Source organism: Trichogramma pretiosum, unplaced genomic scaffold (assembly GCF_000599845.2).
Source record: "Trichogramma pretiosum strain Unisexual culture from Peru unplaced genomic scaffold, Tpre_2.0 scaffold16, whole genome shotgun sequence".
Taxonomy (NCBI): domain Eukaryota; kingdom Metazoa; phylum Arthropoda; class Insecta; order Hymenoptera; family Trichogrammatidae; genus Trichogramma; species Trichogramma pretiosum.
In genome coordinates this window covers 2,090,408-2,111,810 of record NW_019641647.1, presented here as the reverse complement: position 1 = coordinate 2,111,810, position 21,403 = coordinate 2,090,408, and the positions used below count along the sequence as shown (strand labels likewise).

At 40.3% G+C, this 21,403-nt stretch overlaps 3 protein-coding genes across 3 annotated transcripts; 2 read left to right on the top strand and 1 right to left on the bottom strand.

Annotated features, from left to right (window-relative positions):
* Positions 1–381: 381 nt before the first annotated feature.
* LOC106659362 (laminin subunit alpha) lies at positions 382–15,892 on the top strand. The gene is made up of 27 exons (XM_014381884.2): positions 382–786; positions 1,655–1,801; positions 3,178–3,585; positions 3,672–3,885; positions 3,969–4,178; positions 4,250–4,522; positions 4,614–4,751; positions 4,825–5,097; positions 5,179–5,478; positions 5,557–5,715; positions 5,789–6,238; positions 6,319–8,725; positions 8,804–9,017; positions 9,088–9,535; positions 9,619–10,106; positions 10,242–11,294; positions 11,363–11,553; positions 11,769–12,309; positions 12,378–12,508; positions 12,594–13,437; positions 13,501–14,029; positions 14,101–14,175; positions 14,248–14,484; positions 14,563–14,972; positions 15,048–15,207; positions 15,286–15,513; positions 15,587–15,892. The coding sequence occupies exons 1-27, from the start codon at positions 553–555 to the stop codon at positions 15,859–15,861; spliced, it is 11,037 nt and encodes a 3,678-aa protein (XP_014237370.1). The 5' UTR covers positions 382–552; the 3' UTR covers positions 15,862–15,892.
* Positions 15,893–16,823: 931 nt separating this feature from the next.
* LOC106659020 (PQ-loop repeat-containing protein 3) lies at positions 16,824–18,851 on the bottom strand. The gene is made up of 4 exons (XM_014381292.2): positions 18,337–18,851; positions 17,604–17,826; positions 17,409–17,529; positions 16,824–17,335 (listed from the first exon to the last, which is right to left on the bottom strand). Exons 1-4 carry the CDS (start codon positions 18,483–18,485, stop codon positions 17,202–17,204), a joined length of 627 nt encoding a protein of 208 aa, XP_014236778.1. The 5' UTR covers positions 18,486–18,851; the 3' UTR covers positions 16,824–17,201.
* Positions 18,852–19,067: 216 nt separating this feature from the next.
* LOC106659026 (transmembrane protein 208) lies at positions 19,068–20,797 on the top strand. Its single transcript, XM_014381305.2, has 5 exons — positions 19,068–19,335; positions 19,668–19,826; positions 19,898–20,034; positions 20,117–20,201; positions 20,280–20,797. Exons 1-5 carry the CDS (start codon positions 19,330–19,332, stop codon positions 20,442–20,444), a joined length of 552 nt encoding a protein of 183 aa, XP_014236791.1. The 5' UTR covers positions 19,068–19,329; the 3' UTR covers positions 20,445–20,797.
* The last annotated feature ends 606 nt before the right edge of the window (positions 20,798–21,403 follow it).

Genomic DNA, 21,403 nt, shown 5'->3' with positions numbered 1-21,403 from the left:
TGATACTTCACATGATCATATGTGAAGAATGTACTCGAGTGCAAAACTTTTTGAATTTTGAACCAGTTGAATGAATTCACAAAGAAAATGTGTTATGTATTCGATCGTGGGTCGACTGTTATATGTTTGGGATTCTGTACATAGAGAAGAAGGAAAGAAAGAGAAGAGCTGGAGAAAAGATTGGCACGAAAGCTATTATATTCGGTCTTTTGCCCTCTTCGTTGCGCCAACTACTTACATCGCACATTTTAACTTAGAGCAAAAAGAGGGAGAGAAGAAGAATCCACGCACACATACACACATGTGCGACTACTGCTGTAGGCGAATAGTTAGATGTTTGCCGGTCTGGATGGTCTGATCAGTGAGCCACGAGGAGCCGGCCAAAAACGAGCGCTTCCCCGTAGCGCGCAACGCGCCGGCGACCAAGAAAATTGACGCAAATATTCAGTTAGCTTAATTTTTTTTTGTATAATCTTTTTTTTAATAAATCTTTGCAACCATTGGATTCGCGAATGGTAGACTAAAAACATTAAAGATAATTCGCACGTGAGAATGGGGAGGTGCAAAGTAGCTACGCAAATTTTAGCAGCTCTGCTGTTGCTGCAATGCGCTCGAGTGCACGCAGAAATTTTGACGCCGCCGTACTTCAACTTGGCCGAGGGTAAGGAGATCTTTGCCACAGCAACCTGTGGTGTCGATACCCCCGAACCCGAGTTGTACTGTCAGCTCGTTGGTGCCAACTCCGACCAGGAACCCAATCACCATGAAAACATTATTCAGGGACAGGTATGTTTTTTATTCATAATTTTCTGTAAATATTTACTTTTTCATGTTTTTTCGCCACAATGAAAAAAGCAATGAAAAAAGTTTCTTTGTTCTATCAAGCGATCTTGCACATGTGGTGAGACAAAGCATAAGTGTTGAGCGCGTAGTTTCGCTAAATTTATGACGGTCTATAATAAGAAACACATGAACTTTTGAAGCTCGCCTGTATCGACTCAATGTATATCCCACCATGAGAGTTAATTTTCAGAACAAATTTCATAGTAGTGCTTGATTTGTCATCAATAACTTTTTTTTTCAAATATATTCATACTCATGGCCAATCGGATATTTTTGGAGGGGTTTTAAATATCATTTGAAAAAATCTGAAAATTCTCTCATTTATTATAATATTAGAATAAAAAGTTTCGTCGAAAATTTAAATAAAATAAAATTCAATTTAATGTTGATATTCAACTCAGTTATAAACGATAGAAATATAACAAGAGAATAAGCAGTATAAAAAATGTTGCCCTGCTGAGTGTAATTATTGCTTTTTGTATTCAAAGAGAATGCTGATTTATCAGCGTAATATAATACTCGCGATTGTCACAATTTCTTCGTCATCTCTAATATCGCAAGCACACATGGAAATATTATTTCCAATTCTACGAGCTCTTCACTCATCTCCGATTGGCCACTCGTGATATTTGATGATAGCGCAAACGAGGGACAAAAATATCTCTCCCGTGTATCTTACAGCTTGTCGATAAATTTTCGTTTTGAAAAGCATGACCTCTTAAAAGTTGAACTCTCTTTGAATTTATTCAAAAATGTATTGCAAAATGAGTAAATGAATTTCATATTTAACACAAAAATGGATTTCTTGCAGCAATGCGACTACTGTGATCCAAACGACGAAGAAAAGAAACATCCTGCGGAGTATGCTGTTGATGGCTTGCCGACTTGGTGGCAATCGCCACCTCTCTCAAGAGGCAAAAGATACGAGGAGGTCAACCTCACCATTAATCTTGGACAGGTAATTCAAACGTTACATGAATTTGAAAAATGATCCAGAATTTATCAGGAATTTTCATCGGAGCTTTTACGGTAAAAACATGTAACGAAACGCGAAAATAGCTTAACGATTTCCTGTGCGACGGCGGGTCGTCTTATCTTCATTCACAGCCATCGCGGACGGATGCGAGCCAAGCGCGGCCGATATCGTATTCAACCCTTTTATCGCTCTTACGTCTCGGAATAGATGGTTCATCGCGAAGCGAATCGCCTTTTCACATGCGCACGTATACACGCGTTTACTCCTCTATATAAATGCCGATATCTTCATGCTACCGACAATGATAAATCGTTGACTTTATTTTCTTCTTAGCCTCTCGCGCATCTTAATCGTTTCGATGAAAATTTATTGAAATGCTTCATTCGCCGATGCGATAGTACTCGAACAAAGTAAGCTCTTGTTGCGAAATAAAACAGCTTTGAAAATCTCAGCGAAATTCCTTCATCTCTCTAGAGCTTTGGGCTTTGCGTTTAGCTGCTGCTGTTTGCGAGACATGTGGTGCGATGAGAGGGAGAGACAGCAGTAAAAAATGTGCGTGTATATACGTACACAGGCGTCTACTTCTATATTACCTAAAAACGAGGGAGTCGGGTATTTCCGAGCATAGTTCTTTGTCTCGATTAAGGCGGTGGCTAAGTTCTGCCTATCGTTGAACAGGGACGTGTGCCTGCTCATTGATATGGGAAATCATTTTTAGAGTTTTAACGCGAGATCTATTTTCAGACTCAAATGGAGCGCTTACGCTTTAAGCGCTTACACTTGAGCTATGTATATTGTGAAACGATACAGAAGCCAATGGGCAAACTGCTATGATTAAATTTTTTATTTCCGCTTTATTCGCTCGTGCTAGTTTAACCCGTGCACATTTTCTGATTTCAGAGAATATTCGGTAAAATAGCAAAATGATATTTTAGCTTTTAAACGAGCTGTCCCAACTATTATTCTCAAACATATTTCGTTAGCGAGGCACTTTTTCAACACACGAGCTTTGAGAAAGCATGAATAGTGCTAACTACGGATCTTTCGCACGTGCTTTACTTCAAGGCAAAGTCTTGAAAGTGAATTCGTTATTCACACGCTATATCTCATGAAGCAACTTTTTTCCAAGACATTGCAACTTTTCTGAAGTAAAAGAAATTTTTTTCAGCTTCCCGAATACTTGAATTTATATTTAATGTTAGTAAAACAATATTTTTATTTAAACAATAAATCTTTGAATAATAGAGCTAAAGGGAATAATTAGATCCTTTCTTGATTACATAAAAATAATGAATTTGAGGCACAAAGTGTGAAAAAATAAGTCGAATGCATAACTGATCGATGTCATGTTTTGATAGGAATTTCACGTTGCCTACGTTTACATACGCATGGGCAATTCCCCTCGGCCGGATTTATGGATTCTGGAAAAGTCGAAAGACTTTGGTAAAACTTGGTCACCGTGGCAATACTTTTCCGGCTCCGATAGCGATTGTCAGACATACTTTGGCATCAACAGTCACGCTCCGATAAGCCGCGATGATTCCGTCATCTGCACCACAGAATACTCCAAGATCGTGCCGCTCGAGGGAGGTGAGATACCGGTATCCATTCTCAACAATCGTCCCTCGGCCAAGCACTACTTCAACTCGACCATCCTTCAAGAGTGGACCAGGGCTACGAACGTTAGATTCCGTTTTTTGAAGACAAAAAATCTTCTTGGCCATCTAATGTCGGTGAAACGTCAGGATCCAACTGTTACCAGACGCGTGAGTATAGGCAGCTGTTGCAGGTTTTTCTTTCCATTTGTTCTCGACGCTCACTTACATCATTGTATGATATCAACATTTTTCAGTACTTCTACTCGATCAAAGACATCAGTATCGGGGGTCGTTGCTTCTGTAACGGCCATGCGGATACCTGCGACTCGTTGAATCCAGAATCGCCCAAGGAACTATTTTGTCGCTGTCAACATAATACTTGCGGAGCGCAGTGCGACACCTGCTGCAAGGGATTCGAGCAGAAAAAGTGGCGACAGTCGACCTACTCAAAAAAATTCGTCTGCGAGCGTGAGTGTTGACGTTAGAGGAAAAAATATAATTAAAAAAATCGGAGAATCGTGCGCGCAGTAACAAGATTATCCTGTTCACAGCGTGCAATTGCTTCGGCCATTCGGACGAGTGCGAGTACGATCCCGAAATCGATGAGAAACATTTGTCCCTTGACATGCACGGTAACTACGAGGGCGGTGGTAGATGCAAGAACTGTAAACACAACACCGAGGGCATCAATTGCAACCGCTGCAAACCCAAGTTTTATCGACCTCATGACAAAGCTATCAACGCCACCGACGTCTGTCAGCGTAAGTCTAGCCACCTGATACAGTAAAAGTCAATTTTTCAGATAAAATGTCAGACTGACATTATCTTTCAGCTTGTAACTGTAACTTCTCAAACTCGACCGGTAACTGCTTCGATGGAGACGGCAAATGCGAGTGCTCCAAGGAGTACACAGCTCCCAACTGTGATTCCTGCAGCTACGGTTACTACGGCTTCCCCAACTGCCGACCCTGCGATTGCGTTCTCAACGCTACCGATGGGGATCAATGTGAAGCTATTAACGGCGTGTGCTCTTGCAAAGATAACTTCGCTGGCCATTACTGTGACATCTGCGCCGAAGAATATTATGGCTTTCCCGATTGTTTCGGTACAGAATTTCACGCTTTCAATATTATTATACATGAATAGCATATTTATTCGGCAGAAAATTCAATCGTTATCAATTGTTCCGATTTCAGCTTGCGAGTGTAACCCAACTGGCTCGCTCAACAACGTTTGCGACGTCATTTCCGGAAACTGCACGTGCAAAAACAATTACGGCGGTCGCAAATGCGACATGTGCGAGGACGGATATTACAATTATCCTCATTGCACGTGTAAGTATAAAATAATACGAGAGGGATTCTATGAAATAATATCTGTACAATATCGTATTTCTCGCATCGTCAGATTGCCAGTGCGACAATCGTGGCACGGAACCAGGCGTGTGCGACAAAGGGACTGGCCAGTGTCTTTGCAAGGAAGGCTACGGCGGACCCCGCTGCGACCAATGTCTTCCAGGCTACTTCGGCTTCCCCAATTGCGAACCGTGCAACTGCAGCAAGAGCGGCTCCACGGCGACGAGCTGCGACGCCACTGGAAAGTGCTCTTGTCTGTCGAATTTCGTTGGCAAGACCTGCAACCAATGCGCTCCGGGCTACTATAATTATCCCGACTGTACCAGTTAGTATAAACGCCTATGTAGAATTAATTCACATCCTGGAATGTAAAAACCTCGTCGTTATTTTTTCTTAATTTTTTCAGGCTGCAACTGCGACAGCCACGGATCGATCGGTGTCTCCTGCGATCACGAGGGCAAGTGTAACTGTCGTGAAAATTTCGACGGCGATCGCTGCGACATGTGCAAAGAAAATTACTACAATTTTCCAACGTGCGAGGGATGCAACTGCGATCCTGCCGGTATCGCTGGTACCTTCCAAGGCTGCGGTAGTTTACCCGTTGGCGAACTTTGCCAGTGCAAAGAACGGGTCGAAGGCCGAATTTGCAACAAGTGCAAAAAGCTCTTCTGGAACCTACAATCCAGCAATCCCGATGGTTGCGAAGGTAAACTATTTTTTCTTTTACCACTTACTCTCGATGGTTGAATTCATACCGATTAACCATTCCCACGGCCACTTTTAGAATGTTTCTGCAGTATACCCGGTGTTATTGGAAGCATCGGCGAATGCGATGGTAAAACTGGTCACTGTATTTGTAAGCCATCGGTAACCGGTAGGGACTGTACCATGTGCGTTGACGGCACTTACAACCTTCAAGAAACAAATCTCTTTGGATGCACTGGTAAGTCAACGAAATATTTCTGGCAAAAAAAAAACTATTTAGTACGCGTACTAATAATTAGTTTGAAACACAGATTGTGCCTGCGACATCGGAGGTTCCCTCTCGAAAACCTGTAACAAACAAAACGGTCAGTGTCAATGTCGCCATCGCATCGAGGGCCGAACTTGCGACGAGCCGATGCGCGCTCATTACTTCCCGACGCTTCATCAGTTCCAATATGAAGCCGAAGAGGGCCGTACGCCCAACAATCGATCGGTTCGTTACAAGTTCGACGAGGATCTTTTCCCAGGCTTCAGCTGGCAGGGATATGCCGTGTTTTCGTCGCTGCAAAATAAAATCATCCACGAGATCGACATCCAAAAGTCGTCGCTATACCGCATGGTCTTGCGATACGTTAATCCGAATAGCGAACCGATTCTTGGATCTGTCACCATCACTCCGGACAGTCACACCGAAGCTGAGCAACACTTCGAGGTTCAGTTCAAACCAACTGGAAAAAATCCGACCTTCGTCACGGTCGCTGGTCAGTAAAGTTGCACCACTTCATTTAAAAGCAATTATCAATGAGCCGTAATTAAAATAGTTACTCGAATGAATTTACAGGTGCCCAAGGCCTTCTTGCATCGGTCATGGTTATGAATCCAGGCCACTGGGCCGTAACGATCGGTATCGAGAAAAATCTCTTCCTCGACTACTTCGTTCTCTTGCCAGCCGAGTATTACGAAGCCAGCATTCTGACGGAAGAAGTTAGCACGCCCTGCGTCATCGGTTACAAAGGGCTCTGCCGCCAGTACGCTTACCCGAGTCTCCAGCCGTTCGACGTGGTACTCGGCACGAGCGGCTTCACCGGCACCGACAGCAACCGGTATCCCCTCACGGAATATCTCACCGAGCCAGCGGTACTCGACGAAATCGACGAGACCAAGATGCCACTGGTCAACGACCGTCAGAACAAGATCAACTTCGAACTACCCATCAATAAGCCAGGAGCCCACGTGATAGTTGTCACTTACGTCACGCCGCCTCCAGAAATTTCAGCGGTTCAGAACGTCGTGATCAAGGCCGACAGCGGAGAGCAGGGTAAAGCGACGCTCTATCCGTGCCCCTACACCAGCGTCTGTCGTCAAGTAGTCGTCGAGGACAACGGAAAGATAGCCGAGATGTACTTCCCGAGCAATTTCGTTAATATCGTGCTCGAGGCCGAGCCAAACGCCAACGTGGCGATCAAATCGATCGTCGCCGTTCCAGCGCAAGACTGGTCCATCGATTATCTCAATCCAAAATCCGTTTGCGTGCGCAAAGAAGGCAGTTGCATCGGCGGAGTGTTTCCCGAAGCTCCGGATGCCAAAAAAGTTGAGTTGGAGCTGAATAATCAATTACTCGAAGTTCCCGTCGTGCCAGAGGGCATTTACGACAACAGCTCCAAGTTCATTTATCTGAACGGGCGGGACTCTTCGGTGGACGTGCCTGCCAAGGTGCAACAGCCAGGCGAGTACGTGTTCGTTATCAAGTACTATCAACCGGACTATCCTGAATTCGACATCGACGTTATCGTCCAGAATGGCAAAGTTTACGAAGCCAAGATACCGATGACCCATTGCCCGAGCAACGCCGGCTGCCGCAGCCTCATGCGCCAGCCCGACGGCACCAAAAACTTCCAATTGACCGACAACTTCGTTATAACCCTCAAGGACAACTCCGACCGAGGCATTTATCTCGACTACATCTTAGTGATTCCAGCAGACCTCTACAGCGATGAATATCTCAGAAAGAAGCAATTCGATCAAACCAAGGAATTCATCAAGCGCTGCGGTAACAATAACTTCCACATCAATACCACTGAGGAAGGCTTCTGTCGCGACTCTGTTTTCTCGCTTACGGCCAACTTCAACGACGGCGCCCTGTCTTGCAACTGTGACATCGATGGCACCATCAGCTTCGAGTGCGAAAAGTTCGGAGGTCAATGTCCTTGCAAACCCAACATTATCGGGCGAAGGTGCAACGTTTGTAAAACGGGCTTCTTCGGTTTTCCAAATTGCCGGCCTTGCAATTGTCCCAGCACAGCTCTGTGCGATCCCGACAACGGATCCTGCATCTGTCCTTCGAACGTCATAGGTGCCCTCTGCGACCAGTGCAAGCCTGGCACCTACGGTTACGATCCGGTCATCGGTTGCGAGGAGTGCCAGTGCGATTATCACGGCGTTCAGGACGGCGACCTTCAGTGCGACCTGCTCACCGGTAACTGCAAATGCAAGGAGAACGTCGTCAACAGGCAGTGCAACAGATGCAAAGCCGGACACCACTCGTTCCCGTACTGCGACCAGTGCAGCTGCGACGTAGCAGGCACCAGAGCCGACATTTGCGATCAAGCCACGGCCGAATGTATTTGCAAGGACAACGTGCAGGGGGCCGATTGCAGTCAGTGCAAAGACGGCATGTTCAACTTGCAGGCGAGCAACGAGCAAGGCTGCACCCAGTGCTTCTGCTTCGGCAAGACCACCAGATGTACTTCGTCCAGTCTCATTCGCTCGCACTTGATGGAAATGAGCGGCTGGGAAGTTGTGCTCGTCAACGAGCGCAATGAGAACGTCGAAATTCTCGAACTCCTGCCTCAGGAACTCAACGACACCCACATCCTCGTAGATATGGCGGGTGGCATCGATGAGAAACAAATTATTTATTTCTCCGCTCCACCAGCTTACTTGAATAAAAAGCTCGTCTCCTACGGCGGCTGGTTCAACTACACGATTTACTACACGACTGGATTGTTTGGCCAAGCTGTGCCCGGTGGTGATGTCATTCTCCAAGGCGCTGACAACTTTTTGATCTACAGAGGAGACGAGCAACCACCTTCTCTAACTAATTTCCAAGCATCGGTCAGATTGGAGGAATCGAACTTCGTGACAAAGCAGGGCCGACGAGCCACACGCGAAGCCATCATGTCCACGCTCAAAGATCTTCGCGGAATATACATTCGGGCTACTTACTGGCAGCCGTCTTTAACTGTATCGTAAGTTTTTTTACTTCATTCAATACGCTATACAATTTTTTTTCTTTTCATTTCTACACTCGTTCATCCATTTTTCAGACTATCGCATGTATCTATCGATGTAACAACTGACGAATGGACAGACAATGCAGAAATAGCCAGCAGCGTGGAACACTGCCAGTGCCCTCCAAATTACAAAGGATTCTCGTGCGAGGAGTGCGCCAAAGGCTACTACAGAGTTAAAGGTTCCTGCGTCAAGTGTCAGTGCAATGGACATGCTGACGAGTGCGACGTCAATACCGGAATTTGCATAGTACTCAATTTTTCTCCCTTTTCTTGAATTTTTATACAGCGAATACTACTTAACTTGATTTTCTTCGTAGGATTGTAAAAATGGAACAACCGGTGACCATTGTGAGATGTGTCAAGAAGGATATTACGGAGATGCCACGATCGGCACACCGTCGGATTGTTTGATCTGCGCCTGTCCTCTGCCAATTGCTTCGAATAACTTTGCCAAAGGCTGCGAAGTTAGCGAGGACGGAAGCAAAATCAGTTGCAGTTGCCTTCCCGGGTACTATGGAGCTCGCTGCGAATCTTGCGCTGCTGGATATTACGGACAGCCAGAGAACGTCGGTGATTACTGCAAGCCTTGCGAGTGTTCGGGTAACATCGACACCAACGAGATCGGCTCCTGCGATTCCGTCAGTGGCGAGTGTCTGCACTGCTTAAACAACACATACGGAACTGCGTGCAATCTATGCAAGCCTGGATACTTTGGCGATGCCATCGAGCGCAAGGACTGCAAGAGTTGCTCCTGCGACCAATGCGGTAAGTGCCACCAAGTTATTTCGCAATAACTCTAAAGCTGATGAGCGAGATGTAACCATCGCCGCATTGTTTCACCGTCACAGGAATGAAGAGCTGTGACAACCAGAACGGCATTTGCCAATGTCATGACAACGTGATCGGCGAAGAATGCAACAGATGCGCTCCCGATCACTATGGTTTCAAATCCTGCCAAGGCTGCCGACCCTGCGAATGCGGCATCGCTTCCGAAAGCAGTCAATGCGACGACGACACTGGTAAATGTGTTTGTAAACCCGGCGTTGAAGGACGAACTTGCGACCAGTGCATGGCCGGATATTGGAACTATGGTCCCGAGGGATGCATCCCTTGCGGTTGCATTACTAAATACTCACGTGGTGCCTCCTGTAATCCTGTCACTGGGCAGTGCGTATGTTTGCCTGGAGTGCTGGGCGAAAAGTGCGATAATTGTCCACATCGTACAGTCCTAGACCCACGTAGAGGTTGCCAAACTTGCGACAAATGTATTCACGATTTGCTTGACGTTACTGACGAACTAAAGGAAAAACTTGACCCCGTTGCCGACAGTTTCCAGGTAACACATTTTATCATTTAGTTTATATCAACTTCTATGAGAGTTATGAGCAAATTCTATTTCCGTCGGGGTCATTGCATTTTTGGTTCAATAGTGTAAGTAGGATGAATTATCGCGAATTTTTCAATGTTACAGAACGTAGCTGACAGTTACTTCACGAATCAGCGACTTGACTTCATTAATGAAACGGTTAATGAGTTGGGACCCGAAGTTAAATTACTCGATCCTCGACGCGTCAACTTAGATCCTGAAAAAAACACGATCGGTCAATTGAACAATAAGGTGTTTTCGCTAAAGCGTGACATTGAATATCAAGAACAAAACAGTCACGCCTGGAAAACCCAAGCTGAAGACAGTCTTAAAGACACATACGATCTTGAACACTCAATCATCAAAGAGATCGATCTTGTGAATACCATCATAAGCGAGGTTCAGTCACTCGCTCAAAATACCGAGCAAGGACATGGACCGAAAACAGAAAGTGCTTTGAAGGAGTCTCAAGACCTTCTCACGAAGATCAAACAAGTGTCGTTCATCGAGGATCGAGACAAAGCAACGGATCAAGTTACCCAAGCAAATATTTTGAATTCAGAAATGATAGCTTACGAAGAACCCGTCAAAGACTTGGAGGATCAAACGAATCAAGTCATTGATGACGTGCATGAACTTGAATTCAAAATCGATGATATGTACAACTTGACGCACCAAGCCGATGAGCTGGCTAATGCTGCCGAAAGGATCAATTTTGAAAATAAGAAGACACTTGATTCCAACAGTTTGGCTTCTCTAAAAGACATTTCAGACCACACAAATAACGATATTGTCAAAGGTGATGAATTGATTAAAGAAGCAAGCAGCTTGGTGGCTGAAGCTGAATACAAATTTATCAATGCCAATTCGTCCATGAAACCTGGCGACAAGCCCGAGTTGAGTGAGCAACTCGATAATCTCATCAAAGAAAATGAAGATATGCTTGTCAATCATCTCCGTGAAGACGTACCGAAAGCAAGAAAACATGCTCAGGAAATGAATGAAAAGTCAATTCAAATCGAGGATCTCTTTACGAATACTCGCAATTTGACAGGTGTCAGAGCTGCATCAGCCTACCAAGACATCGTGAACAGTATCGAAGGCGCAAGAAACTTTGCTGAAGATGCTCTGAGATCAGTCGAAAGCGCTACTACTATGGTAAATTATTTTTATAAAGATGAAATTTAAATTAAGATTGTGGATCATTAATTCAATGTGTTTTTTAGGCTGTTGGGCTTGATGTTAACAGCAACCAAACTGAAATGAGAAGCAAAGACTTGTGGAAATCAGCAGTTGGGGCATTCAATGAAACTCAACGAAAATTAAAACCTGATCTTGAAAACGCCAGGAACTTACACATGCAAGAGATAGCCATGTTGAACGAGAAAAACAATGGCAGTCTCGACAAAATTCTAAAGTAATTGATTGGAACGAATTTTTCAGAGAGTATCAATTCGTCGGCGTAGCATAGGCAAAAAGAATATTTACGTACCGCAACACAATATCATGGGTTTTTTGAACGGAGAAACATACTTTTTCGCATATGCTACTTCCTCCGAATAGATATTCATTTCAAAATTATAAATTGACAAGAAAAAAAATTAATCTTTTCATTTGTTCATTGCATTTCAGATCATTAAACAGCATATCAGTTCAATCTTCCATGATAGCACAAGAATCTTTGAACAATGCCGACAAAGCCGAGTTTGGAATTGGGGACGCAATGGTCATTGCTTCTAATAATCATATCGACCAAATTCCCGATGACGTTAAAAAAATCAAATCTTTAGCTAAGGTTTTGTCGGACGCCAATCGCAACATTTCTCAAGCTACTCATCAAGTCGATACCTTTAAAAACTTCCAGCCTAAAATCGAAGGCAAATTAGTCGAATTGAACGAAAAGCAGCAGTTAAATAATCACAGTGGAAATCATTTGCACGATAAAATCGAAGATCTCAAGCGCAAAATCTCCAATGCCCGAGATTTAGCTAATAGAATAAGAATAGGTTTGACGTTCGTTCCAAATACCATGTTGGAGCTACAGAATCCAGAAAGCTTGGCTATGCAAACAACAGCGACAAAAATCTCGCTCTACTTCCGCACACCGAGAACCAACGGATTCCTCTTGTATCTCGGAAATGAAAATAGACCGACCTCATTAAGAGGAAAAACGGTAGGTTTATTAAATTAATTTTTGTTCGATTCAATAATTTATTCATCGTTATACATCAATTTTTTCAGCATGACTTCATGGCTCTCTCAATCGAAGGTGGATATCCAGTTTTGACTCTTGATTTGGGTTCGGGAACTCAGAGAATTAATCATAATAAATACGTTTCTGACAACGAATGGCGACAATTAGTTGTGGAAAAGTAAGAACTTTATTTGCATTTTTACATAATTTTAAAATATCACCTTGTGTAACGCAAACTAATAACGCAAATTTTACTCCTCAAGGACTGGCCGCAACATCAAACTTATCGTGCGCGAAGAAATGGCCGACGGGCAACCGCAAGATTATGTAATCGAGCAGTCACTACCTGGCTCGCATTCAATATTCAACTTGGATCAAGAAAAATCAAAACTCTTCGTCGGAAGCATCCCGGATTCCTTCCAGGTTCAAGAGACCCTCGATCTCTATCCGTTCGACGGTGAAATGGAAGATCTAATGATCGGTGACGCACCAGTATCATTCTGGAACTTTATCAAAGCAGAGAATAACTGGAAACCGGCTTACGAGCGTACAAAGCTCATCAATATGCAACCACCAACTGGCTATAGATTTGATCGCGGAGGCTACGCCCTGTTAAGCAAAAAGAGTTTGCAGCTTCCAGCCGATCAAAAGCGATTCCGAGTACAGTTCAAGTTCAAAACATATGTGAACAATGGTTTAATGTACTTGATGGGCGGAAAAAAACATTTCTTAGCTGTTGAGCTGAGAGACGGCCACGTTCTATACCAATTTGACTTAGGTGACGGTGAATTAGTTATGTCTTCACCTAAAAAATACAACGACGGAGAGTGGCATACGGTTGAAGTATTGAGGCTCGAAAGAATCGGTGTTCTCAAAATCGATGGAGAACAGATAAGCCAGCTAGAAGCTCCTGGCGAAAGTAAAAACCTCGTTTCCAACGACTATGTGTACTTCGGCGGTCATCTGCCAACGTCGCCACACCCGTACAAGACCGTAACCCAAATTGGATTCGAAGGTTGTATCGATGAGGTTTCGATGCAAGAGATAGTGGTAGATATAACGAAAAATTTACAGGCCTACGGCGTTGTTGCCGGTTGCCCTATCAAGGTAAGCGTGCGATTATTCTCGACTTAAAAAGTTTTACTATTTTCACGAGGCAATTTGTTACAGTTTGCAAGTTTAGTATCCTTCCATGCCGCAAATCCGGGTTACGTGAAATGGGACAAAGTTATAGTTCCCGATGCCCTGCAAATAAATCTGAAATTCAGAACGCGATCAGAGAACGGAGTTATTTACCATTTGACGAACTCCGACGGAACTCCAGCCAACACCTTAACTCTGGAGGATGGACAACTAGTACTTATAAGTCAGGGCGAGAAACTACAGACGAATACTCCCGAAATCAAATTCAATGACAACGAGTGGCACGTCGTCACAGCCACCCACAACGGTTCGACGCTCAGATTGGACATAGACGACACGGAGGAAGAGATGCTTGATAACGTAGATATTCCACGACAGATCAACGACGGAGTCTTATACGTCGGTAACGTGCCTGATAACGTTAAGAACGGATTGTCGTTCGAGCCATTCGTTGGTTGTATCGGAGACACGACTTTAAATGGTGTCATCGTCAACTTCGCCAATTCTACGGAAAGACCTCACGCACACTTAGCCCAATGCCCAAAACCAGATCAAAGTAAGCGTAATAATAAGATTTCTCGAAATCCGTCAAATATTTTATGGTATCTAAAATAGGTGGATTTTCAGCTTTGATAATAGATGAGGGATCGCCATCAATGACGTTACCACCACCCCCACCAGAACCAACTGGAGAGGATGATAGTAAATAAAATTCCAATGAACTGTAAGAAAATAGACTTTACAAGCTTACTAATTTATCGATTGAACTTGTAGATGTAGTCTTCCCTGGTCAAGATGATAATGAGGATAAAGAATTCAATCCTCGATTTGGTGAAACGACGGATTCACCTTCTTCGCAGAGTCCAGAACCACAAACGTCGCCCGTACCCGTTTGGACTACAACGTTACAATCTCCAACATCGGAAGAACCTTTGACAGTCGATGGCTGCAGATTACCTCAGTTCCCATTGGAGGATCCTGATCAGCAGGCTGAACGCGCTTGGAGATTTGGTAAATAACAATTTATTTTGAGCAGAGTAGATAGCTAAGTCTTATTTCCCAAGTCTGAAGATTGTGACGTTCTTGCAGGTACCAAACCAGAGAGTCGCTTTGAATTCAGCGCTCTTGGAGGGCGTTACAAGGACAGCTTTGCTTTCCAAATTGACATCAAAACGCTGGCGAACGAAGGTGTCGTATTCTTTGGGGCCGATTTCAACAAGCGCGATCTCATCGCCTTATTCATCAAAGACGGCTTAGTGCACTTTACGTTTGACTGTGGTAGCGGTCCAGCCGAACTGATCAGTGAACAAAAAATCAATGACAATCATTGGCACGCGATTTACTTCAAACGCGAAGGAACTCGAGGAGAATTGATCGTCGACCAAAATGAGCCGGTGACCCAATATTCCCAGGGCACCACAAAGAGTATCAGCGTCGAGCCGCCGTTCTTCCTTGGAGGATTACATCCAAGCTTCAGTAATAAAGCCACCGAAGCCATTGTGAGTTGAAGCTTTTTAGCCTTTCGATTTATTTACTTTAAACAATTTATTAACAATTTTACTCGCGCGATGCAGGGCGTAAATCAAACCTTCAGCGGTTGCATCCGAAACTTCATGCTGAATGGACAGTACGTTACGGGACCATCGGTGGTACTTGGAGTTATTCCTTGTTCAAAGAGAGTCGAGCCTGGAATGTTCTTTTACCCTGGAAACGGTAGCAATTATTTCAAAGCAGGTAATTATTTTTGTTCTCATCGTAGACGTTTATTATATTATGTCTTATTTCAATTAATTTCTCGTATTTGATTTATAGAGGACAAATTCAGTGTCGGAAAGAACATGCAAATTCAAATGGACATCAAGCCAAGATCAGCGTCCGGTCTATTGCTTGCGATTCACGGAAAGAACGATTATTTAGTTTTAGAAATGGTAAATGGCACGATCAAGTTCTTAGTTAAGGCTGCCAAAGGACAAATCGAAACATCTTATGAAGCAGCTAGTCCTAACGCTTTATGCGATGGCAATTGGCACGTCGTTCGAGGTAAATTATTACACTCATTCCATCAATGCAAATTTTATCACTTCACATTTTTAAATTTACATTTTTCTTCCAGCTGTGAAACAAAAGAACGTAGTGATTTTATCCGTTGATCATCAAAACTCGTCACCTGGAATTGGTAATAAAAATCTCATGGGCATGCCTTCAAAAAATGCAATCTACATTGGCGGTCATCCTAATCTGGAAGCAGGCAAACCACTGAAAGGCAGTGTTTCGAGAGCCCAATATGTCGGTTGCATCAACAACTTGACCATTAGAAATGTTCCTTATGCACTGGATGCTTCTCGCATTCATGGAAACGTTATTGCTAACGTGTGCCCAACAACGTAAAAATGTAACTTTTAAAAATCTCATGATTCATTATTCCCTATCTCATTATATATTATTATTTCATACTTACTTCTTTATTATTTTGATACCATCAACTAAAAAACCAAAGTTTATATAAATATAATAAAATAAAGTACAAAATTATTTAATTGATATGAATCAATCATTTCGCAATTTTTTCATTGCTAGTTATACTAAAAAGTCATGACCGTAAAGTTCTCTCTTATTATTGCTTTATATATAATTATTATTGCTTAAGGGGACACATACACCTTAAACTCAAAAATTTTTTATTCAATTTTTAGTAAGATTTTTCCATCCCTTTTCATTGCATTTTTCGAAATTCCAAAATTTGATTTTGCGTTGAGATACAGCCGTTTCCGTGAGCCTTTTCCCTATACTTTACGCGTTAAAATTTTTCTTCTTTTGCGTTTTCTCGATCCTGGTGCTGAAGCTCAATCGGTACTCTTTGAAAGTTACAACATATGACGAAAAACACTACTCGCCAGAAAACCCAAAAGAAGAAAAAATTTAACACGTAAAGTATACGAAAAAGGCTCACGGAAACAGCTGTATCTCAGTGTAAAATCAAAATTTTGGAATTTCGAAAAATGCAATGAAAAGAGGAGGAAAAATTTTACTAAATAATCGAATAAAAAAATTTGGAATTAAAGGTTAATGTCCCTTTACTACTTTCGAAAATTAAACACACAAATATCGACACAAATCAATTTAAATAAAATTTTTTTTATTTATTACAACTCAATTAATATTTTATAAAAATATCTTTAGATATACACTTAAAAAATATGTTTTTTACAATTATCACTTAAAGGTATTTCAAAGAAAACAAAAGTTTACTTTTAAAAATAACAATATGATTACCTTCGAAAACAATTACAAACATTTTTATCAACAATTTATACTATGAATAATTTTTTTGAGTATTGCATAGTTGTGATTTTTATTTATATATGGCATCTATACATTTTTTGACTAATAAAAAGAACTGATTATTCAGCGCAAAAATTATTAAATTATTAAATTTTTGCTTTAAAGTTTTTAAGATTACATTGTTCATCCGTTTTTGTTAGATTTTGTTCGTATATTTTATATTAATTTATTCCTTCTTTGTCCCGTAAAGTAAGCAAAAATGATTATGCTATGACAACTGTTCTACAGCTCTTTGTCAAATTGAATTCTAATTGCAACATCTACCGATTTAATGATGATTTTATATCAACAGAATTCAATAATTAAGTGCAACATAGAATTAAACATCGATCTCACTACTATAAGCATGCACTCACGAAGTCAAAAAAGCAGAGTAAAAAGTAATCTTATTCTTCTTTTTTAACAATTTTTCTATAATGAAGAGCAGCAAATAAGACTGAAGAACTCAATGCCACAGAGACGGTATAATTTCCTAGCAATAATATATCCGCTGAATCCATGAATGTAGTAAAGACCCGAGCTGAAGTTAAAAAAAAATTCATAATATTATTTTATTAATCTGTAAATTTTTCATGAAATCTTTTTTTACTTACTTAAATTTGTAAAAGCAGAAAGCATCCATGTTTTTGGAGAGACAGCGTCAGCATTTTTAGCTTTTAAAATAGCTAAGAGTTGAGCAACTTTGCTAGATGCAGATATCGGTGTGCATAAAGGCTGTAAATTTTTTTGGCAAAGTTTATTACTTATCGTTATAATAAAAGTACGAAATTATATTTTTTTATACAAACCACCATTATCGTTAAAATTGTTTTTGGTAATGAATTAGTCAGCAAACCAATGAAGATCAAAAAATAACCGAATACTGCCAGCAGCATGGGAGTATTTATCAGATTCAGGTACTTGAGAACTAAGAATATTAAAACATATTCTTGAATCAAGATAATTGGATAATCCATATAAGACAGAATTCCATATCCATTGGTATAATTGTAACAGGTCATGATAGTATAACTGTTGAAGGTAAAAAAACGATGTTGTGATTAACAGCGGAAAAAATTTTCATTTTTCATTGCTAATTTTAACATAATGATGATGAAAAAATTTCATCTCAATTTTAATCTTATAAATTATTCATGTCTAAATTAAAAGAAACGTTTACTTTTACTTTAAAAGCAATTATCACTGAAAAAATTTTTAGTAGCTGATAGTGGTTTATTTGAGCCTACGAAATATTTTTTTGGATCAACGAAGAACGAAAGAATGATTTAAAAATTTACTCAATTTAGCTAAATATGTTTTTTTATTAATAAATAATTAATTTGACTGAATTTTTTTTGCGGAAGTCCAGTAATTTTGTTTGAAGGAATAAAACTTTGCTTTTTTTAATTAGTAAAAGTAAGATTTTAGATTTGTAATTCATTCACAAAAGTTTTAGTAATGGAATTCAAAAATCCTAAGTTCAATTCATTACACATTGCCGGAAAATATTTTTCGTGCATTGAAAAATGGTAATCGATTTACCTAGTCAATTCCAGTAATAAACCCATCACAGATATGCCTACTGCTGATTTGCTGTCAAGTATTTTTTTTATTTGCGGAACCTTCAATACCAAACACATGGATATTGTGATGATACTCAGCCCGTCCGATAAAAGTCGTAGAATCGACATTATTGAATATTTCCAAGCAAAGTAAAATTTAAATAATATCACTAATTTACTGAAGTAAAGTTGTCAAGCTGATAGGTTAAAAGGGCAAATACTCTTATCACAGAGTAAGTTGCACGGATGGTTCTGGACGGAAGTATTTCCGGAAATGTAAATAATCGAATAATACACATTAGACAGCTAAATCAAGCAGCAACTAGGCTTCTTCGTTGCAGCTTTCATTCAATAGTTTAACTATAAGTAACTACCTATAGTTATAGAGTTTGCACTTTACACGATTAAAACGAGAATACATTGCAAGTGTAACGTCAGACGTGTTACTAAACAGTCGCCTCGTCGTATGCAAGGCTCTGTGAGTGAATCTGGACGCATAATTGACATAATGCGGTATATCTGTATTCTGCTCCACGTAGTGGCATGTGTCAAAAGCAGACGACAAGTAGGTGGCGCATGCTACCCAAGAGTCACTGTGCTGACATCTTGCGTGTTATTTCAATTTTAAAAATTCGTCGGCAAGCTCAACTTGACTTGTTTTTTTACCTGCCGGTGTGCTGGCCTGTACGCATATTGTACGTGTATAATGCCTTTCATGCTGCCTCATAGCGTATGTTTGCTTCAAGTGATTGATGTAAATATACTACAGTACTGTACTATGCGATTGTAGTGTCACTGACTCGATGCTCGCTTAATCTGAGGCCCATGTGGCATCGATTAATATACAATTTTTTGACTCTCGCGTCGTTATTTTGATGTCGGAATTTTTTAACAGTTTCCCTGCGTGTTTGTAGATTTTTATATAAGTTTATTACCACAATTTTCTACTCAAATTTAGTGATTTAAAATAATAATGGCGGTAAGTTTTATTTTTAAACTTATTATTTTGATAATAATATAAATTTATGTGTAACTTAGTTGGCATATGTTTCCTTTAAAAAAATTAATTCATACATTTCAGTGGCAATACTTGCTAAATGCAAATTTATGAAATGCAATCTAACCTACAGAGAAAATATTTAAACTCTAGCAAAAATGCTGTGTAATAATGATATTATTGTATGCTCCGATTTGCAATAGTGCTATTTTTGTAAAATTGATTTGAATTTCCTATCGGTTTCTGTGTCATTGATTTACAATTATGCAACAATTAACCATCAACCAGATTCTAATTATCTCTTAATTTTTTAGCCCCCTACAAAAAGTACTAAACAAGCTACAAGGGGAGCTAAACAGATAGTCGAAGAAAATGAGTCTACAATTAATTTCTATAGAAATATGTTACTTTCTTCAACCGTCATTCACTTGGTGGTTACATATATTTTCTTCCAATTTGATGCCCTGACAATTGTAAGTAAATATCTAGTATCTAATAAAAAAATAATCTTAAAGCGCTTGATAAATATATTACCTTCTCTCAGGGCTTAGGATTAATGAGTGGAGCAATTTCTGCAACAGGATTCTTTGGCATGAAATGGATGGCTACACCAAAATATTCAGAATCTGGTCAATTATTGGATACTGGTATTGATTTGAATATGGAAGGTGGTGTAGCAGAGTATGTATTCCTTTTAAATGATATCATCCATTCATAAACCAAACAATGGGATCATAATTTGATTATTTTAATATTATTTTAGGCATTTGAAAGATTTGATTATTTTAACAGCTAGCATTGAAATGCTTTCATTCATATCAAACTACTTTTGGCTCTTATGGATTGCAGTATGTAGTTTGAAAATATATTTTATCATTTGATAATTATTTTTGCCAAATTTCTTACTAATCCTTGATAAATTTTAGGCTCCAGCCAGAGTATTTTACATGTTATGGAAAAACTTCATAGGTCCATGGATATTTGCACCAGCACCTGAAGCAAATGCAGAAGTTATTGACAAAAAGCAAAAAAAACTGGAAAGAAAAGAAAGAAGAATGCAAGCAAAACCAGGTTCAATGAGAAGTTTTTGAAGTAAAGACTGACATTTATTATAAATATTATATGTGCAAAATGATAAGTGGAGTAAACTATTTGATAATCAAATCACTAGTAATTTTACAAACTATAATAATAATAATAATAATATTAATAATAATTAAAGACTGTTTTTATATTGTGCTTTCAAATTTGTAAAATTACGTTCTTAATTTCTAATCGTTTTAGATGCATGTTTCCAAATCATGAAAGTTTGTTGTTGAGATTGTATCTGTTAATCGTTGTTATTCAGTGTGAAATTGTTTACTTGATACACATATTCGTGTAGAGTAAGAGCATAGAACACCTGTAATTTAATTCATGTACATTAAAAACAAATGATAGTGCAGATGATCTACTTGTTATTTAGCGAAATCGATGGTGCTTCTTGACTCGCAATAAAACTGTGAATTTGGAATAAGTATACAAAGAATAAAGAAGGAGGATAAGATCGTAGAATCATAAGAATGCTCATGTAAAAATTGGTTTTTTCAATGTATGTAGCACGAAAGAGAAAAAAATGTATTCAACGTTAATAATATGCGCTTGATACGAGTTTGTGCGTGTGCGTGTGTACGTATACGAATATATTGCACGTACATATATGTATAGGCGGTGCACATGGGTCGCGGAATATTATACATCTACACAGTAAACAACTTTTCCCATCAAGTGCGTGCGCAAAGCAAAGCACTCGCGTAGAGTTTTTAAAAGGAGAACGACCGCCTCTATATACATTCATACGTAACGGTTGTATACTAATAATATTATTATATACTCGACGAGAAAAGACGCGCAATGCTTTTCTGAGGGTTGTGTACGTGTGTGCAAGTGCATATTCACAGGCACACAACGACAACGGCGAGGCAATGCTATATATGCACCAAAGTTTTTCATGAAATTCATCCTTAGCATGTAGAAACTAATGTATTATAACGTCTGTTAATTTTTATAC

Bases quoted from the DNA above. Each gene is read 5' to 3' on its own strand.
- LOC106659362 (XM_014381884.2), top strand. From the start codon at position 553: ATGGGGAGGTGCAAAGTAGCTACGCAAATTTTAGCAGCTCTGCTGTTG. The intron at 4,752-4,824 runs GTAAGTATAAAA...TCGCATCGTCAG, and splicing joins CAATTATCCTCATTGCACGT to ATTGCCAGTGCGACAATCGT. The intron at 15,514-15,586 runs GTAAATTATTAC...TTTTTCTTCCAG, and splicing joins CAATTGGCACGTCGTTCGAG to CTGTGAAACAAAAGAACGTA.
- LOC106659020 (XM_014381292.2), bottom strand. From the start codon at position 18,485: ATGTCGATTCTACGACTTTTATCGGACGGGCTGAGTATCATCACAATA. The intron at 17,827-18,336 runs GTAAATCGATTA...TACCTTCAACAG, and splicing joins TTATTACTGGAATTGACTAG to TTATACTATCATGACCTGTT. The intron at 17,336-17,408 runs GTAAGTAAAAAA...TTTTAACTTCAG, and splicing joins TTCTGCTTTTACAAATTTAA to CTCGGGTCTTTACTACATTC.
- LOC106659026 (XM_014381305.2), top strand. The intron at 20,035-20,116 runs GTATGTATTCCT...ATATTATTTTAG, and splicing joins ATGGAAGGTGGTGTAGCAGA to GCATTTGAAAGATTTGATTA. The intron at 20,202-20,279 runs GTATGTAGTTTG...GATAAATTTTAG, and splicing joins TTTGGCTCTTATGGATTGCA to GCTCCAGCCAGAGTATTTTA.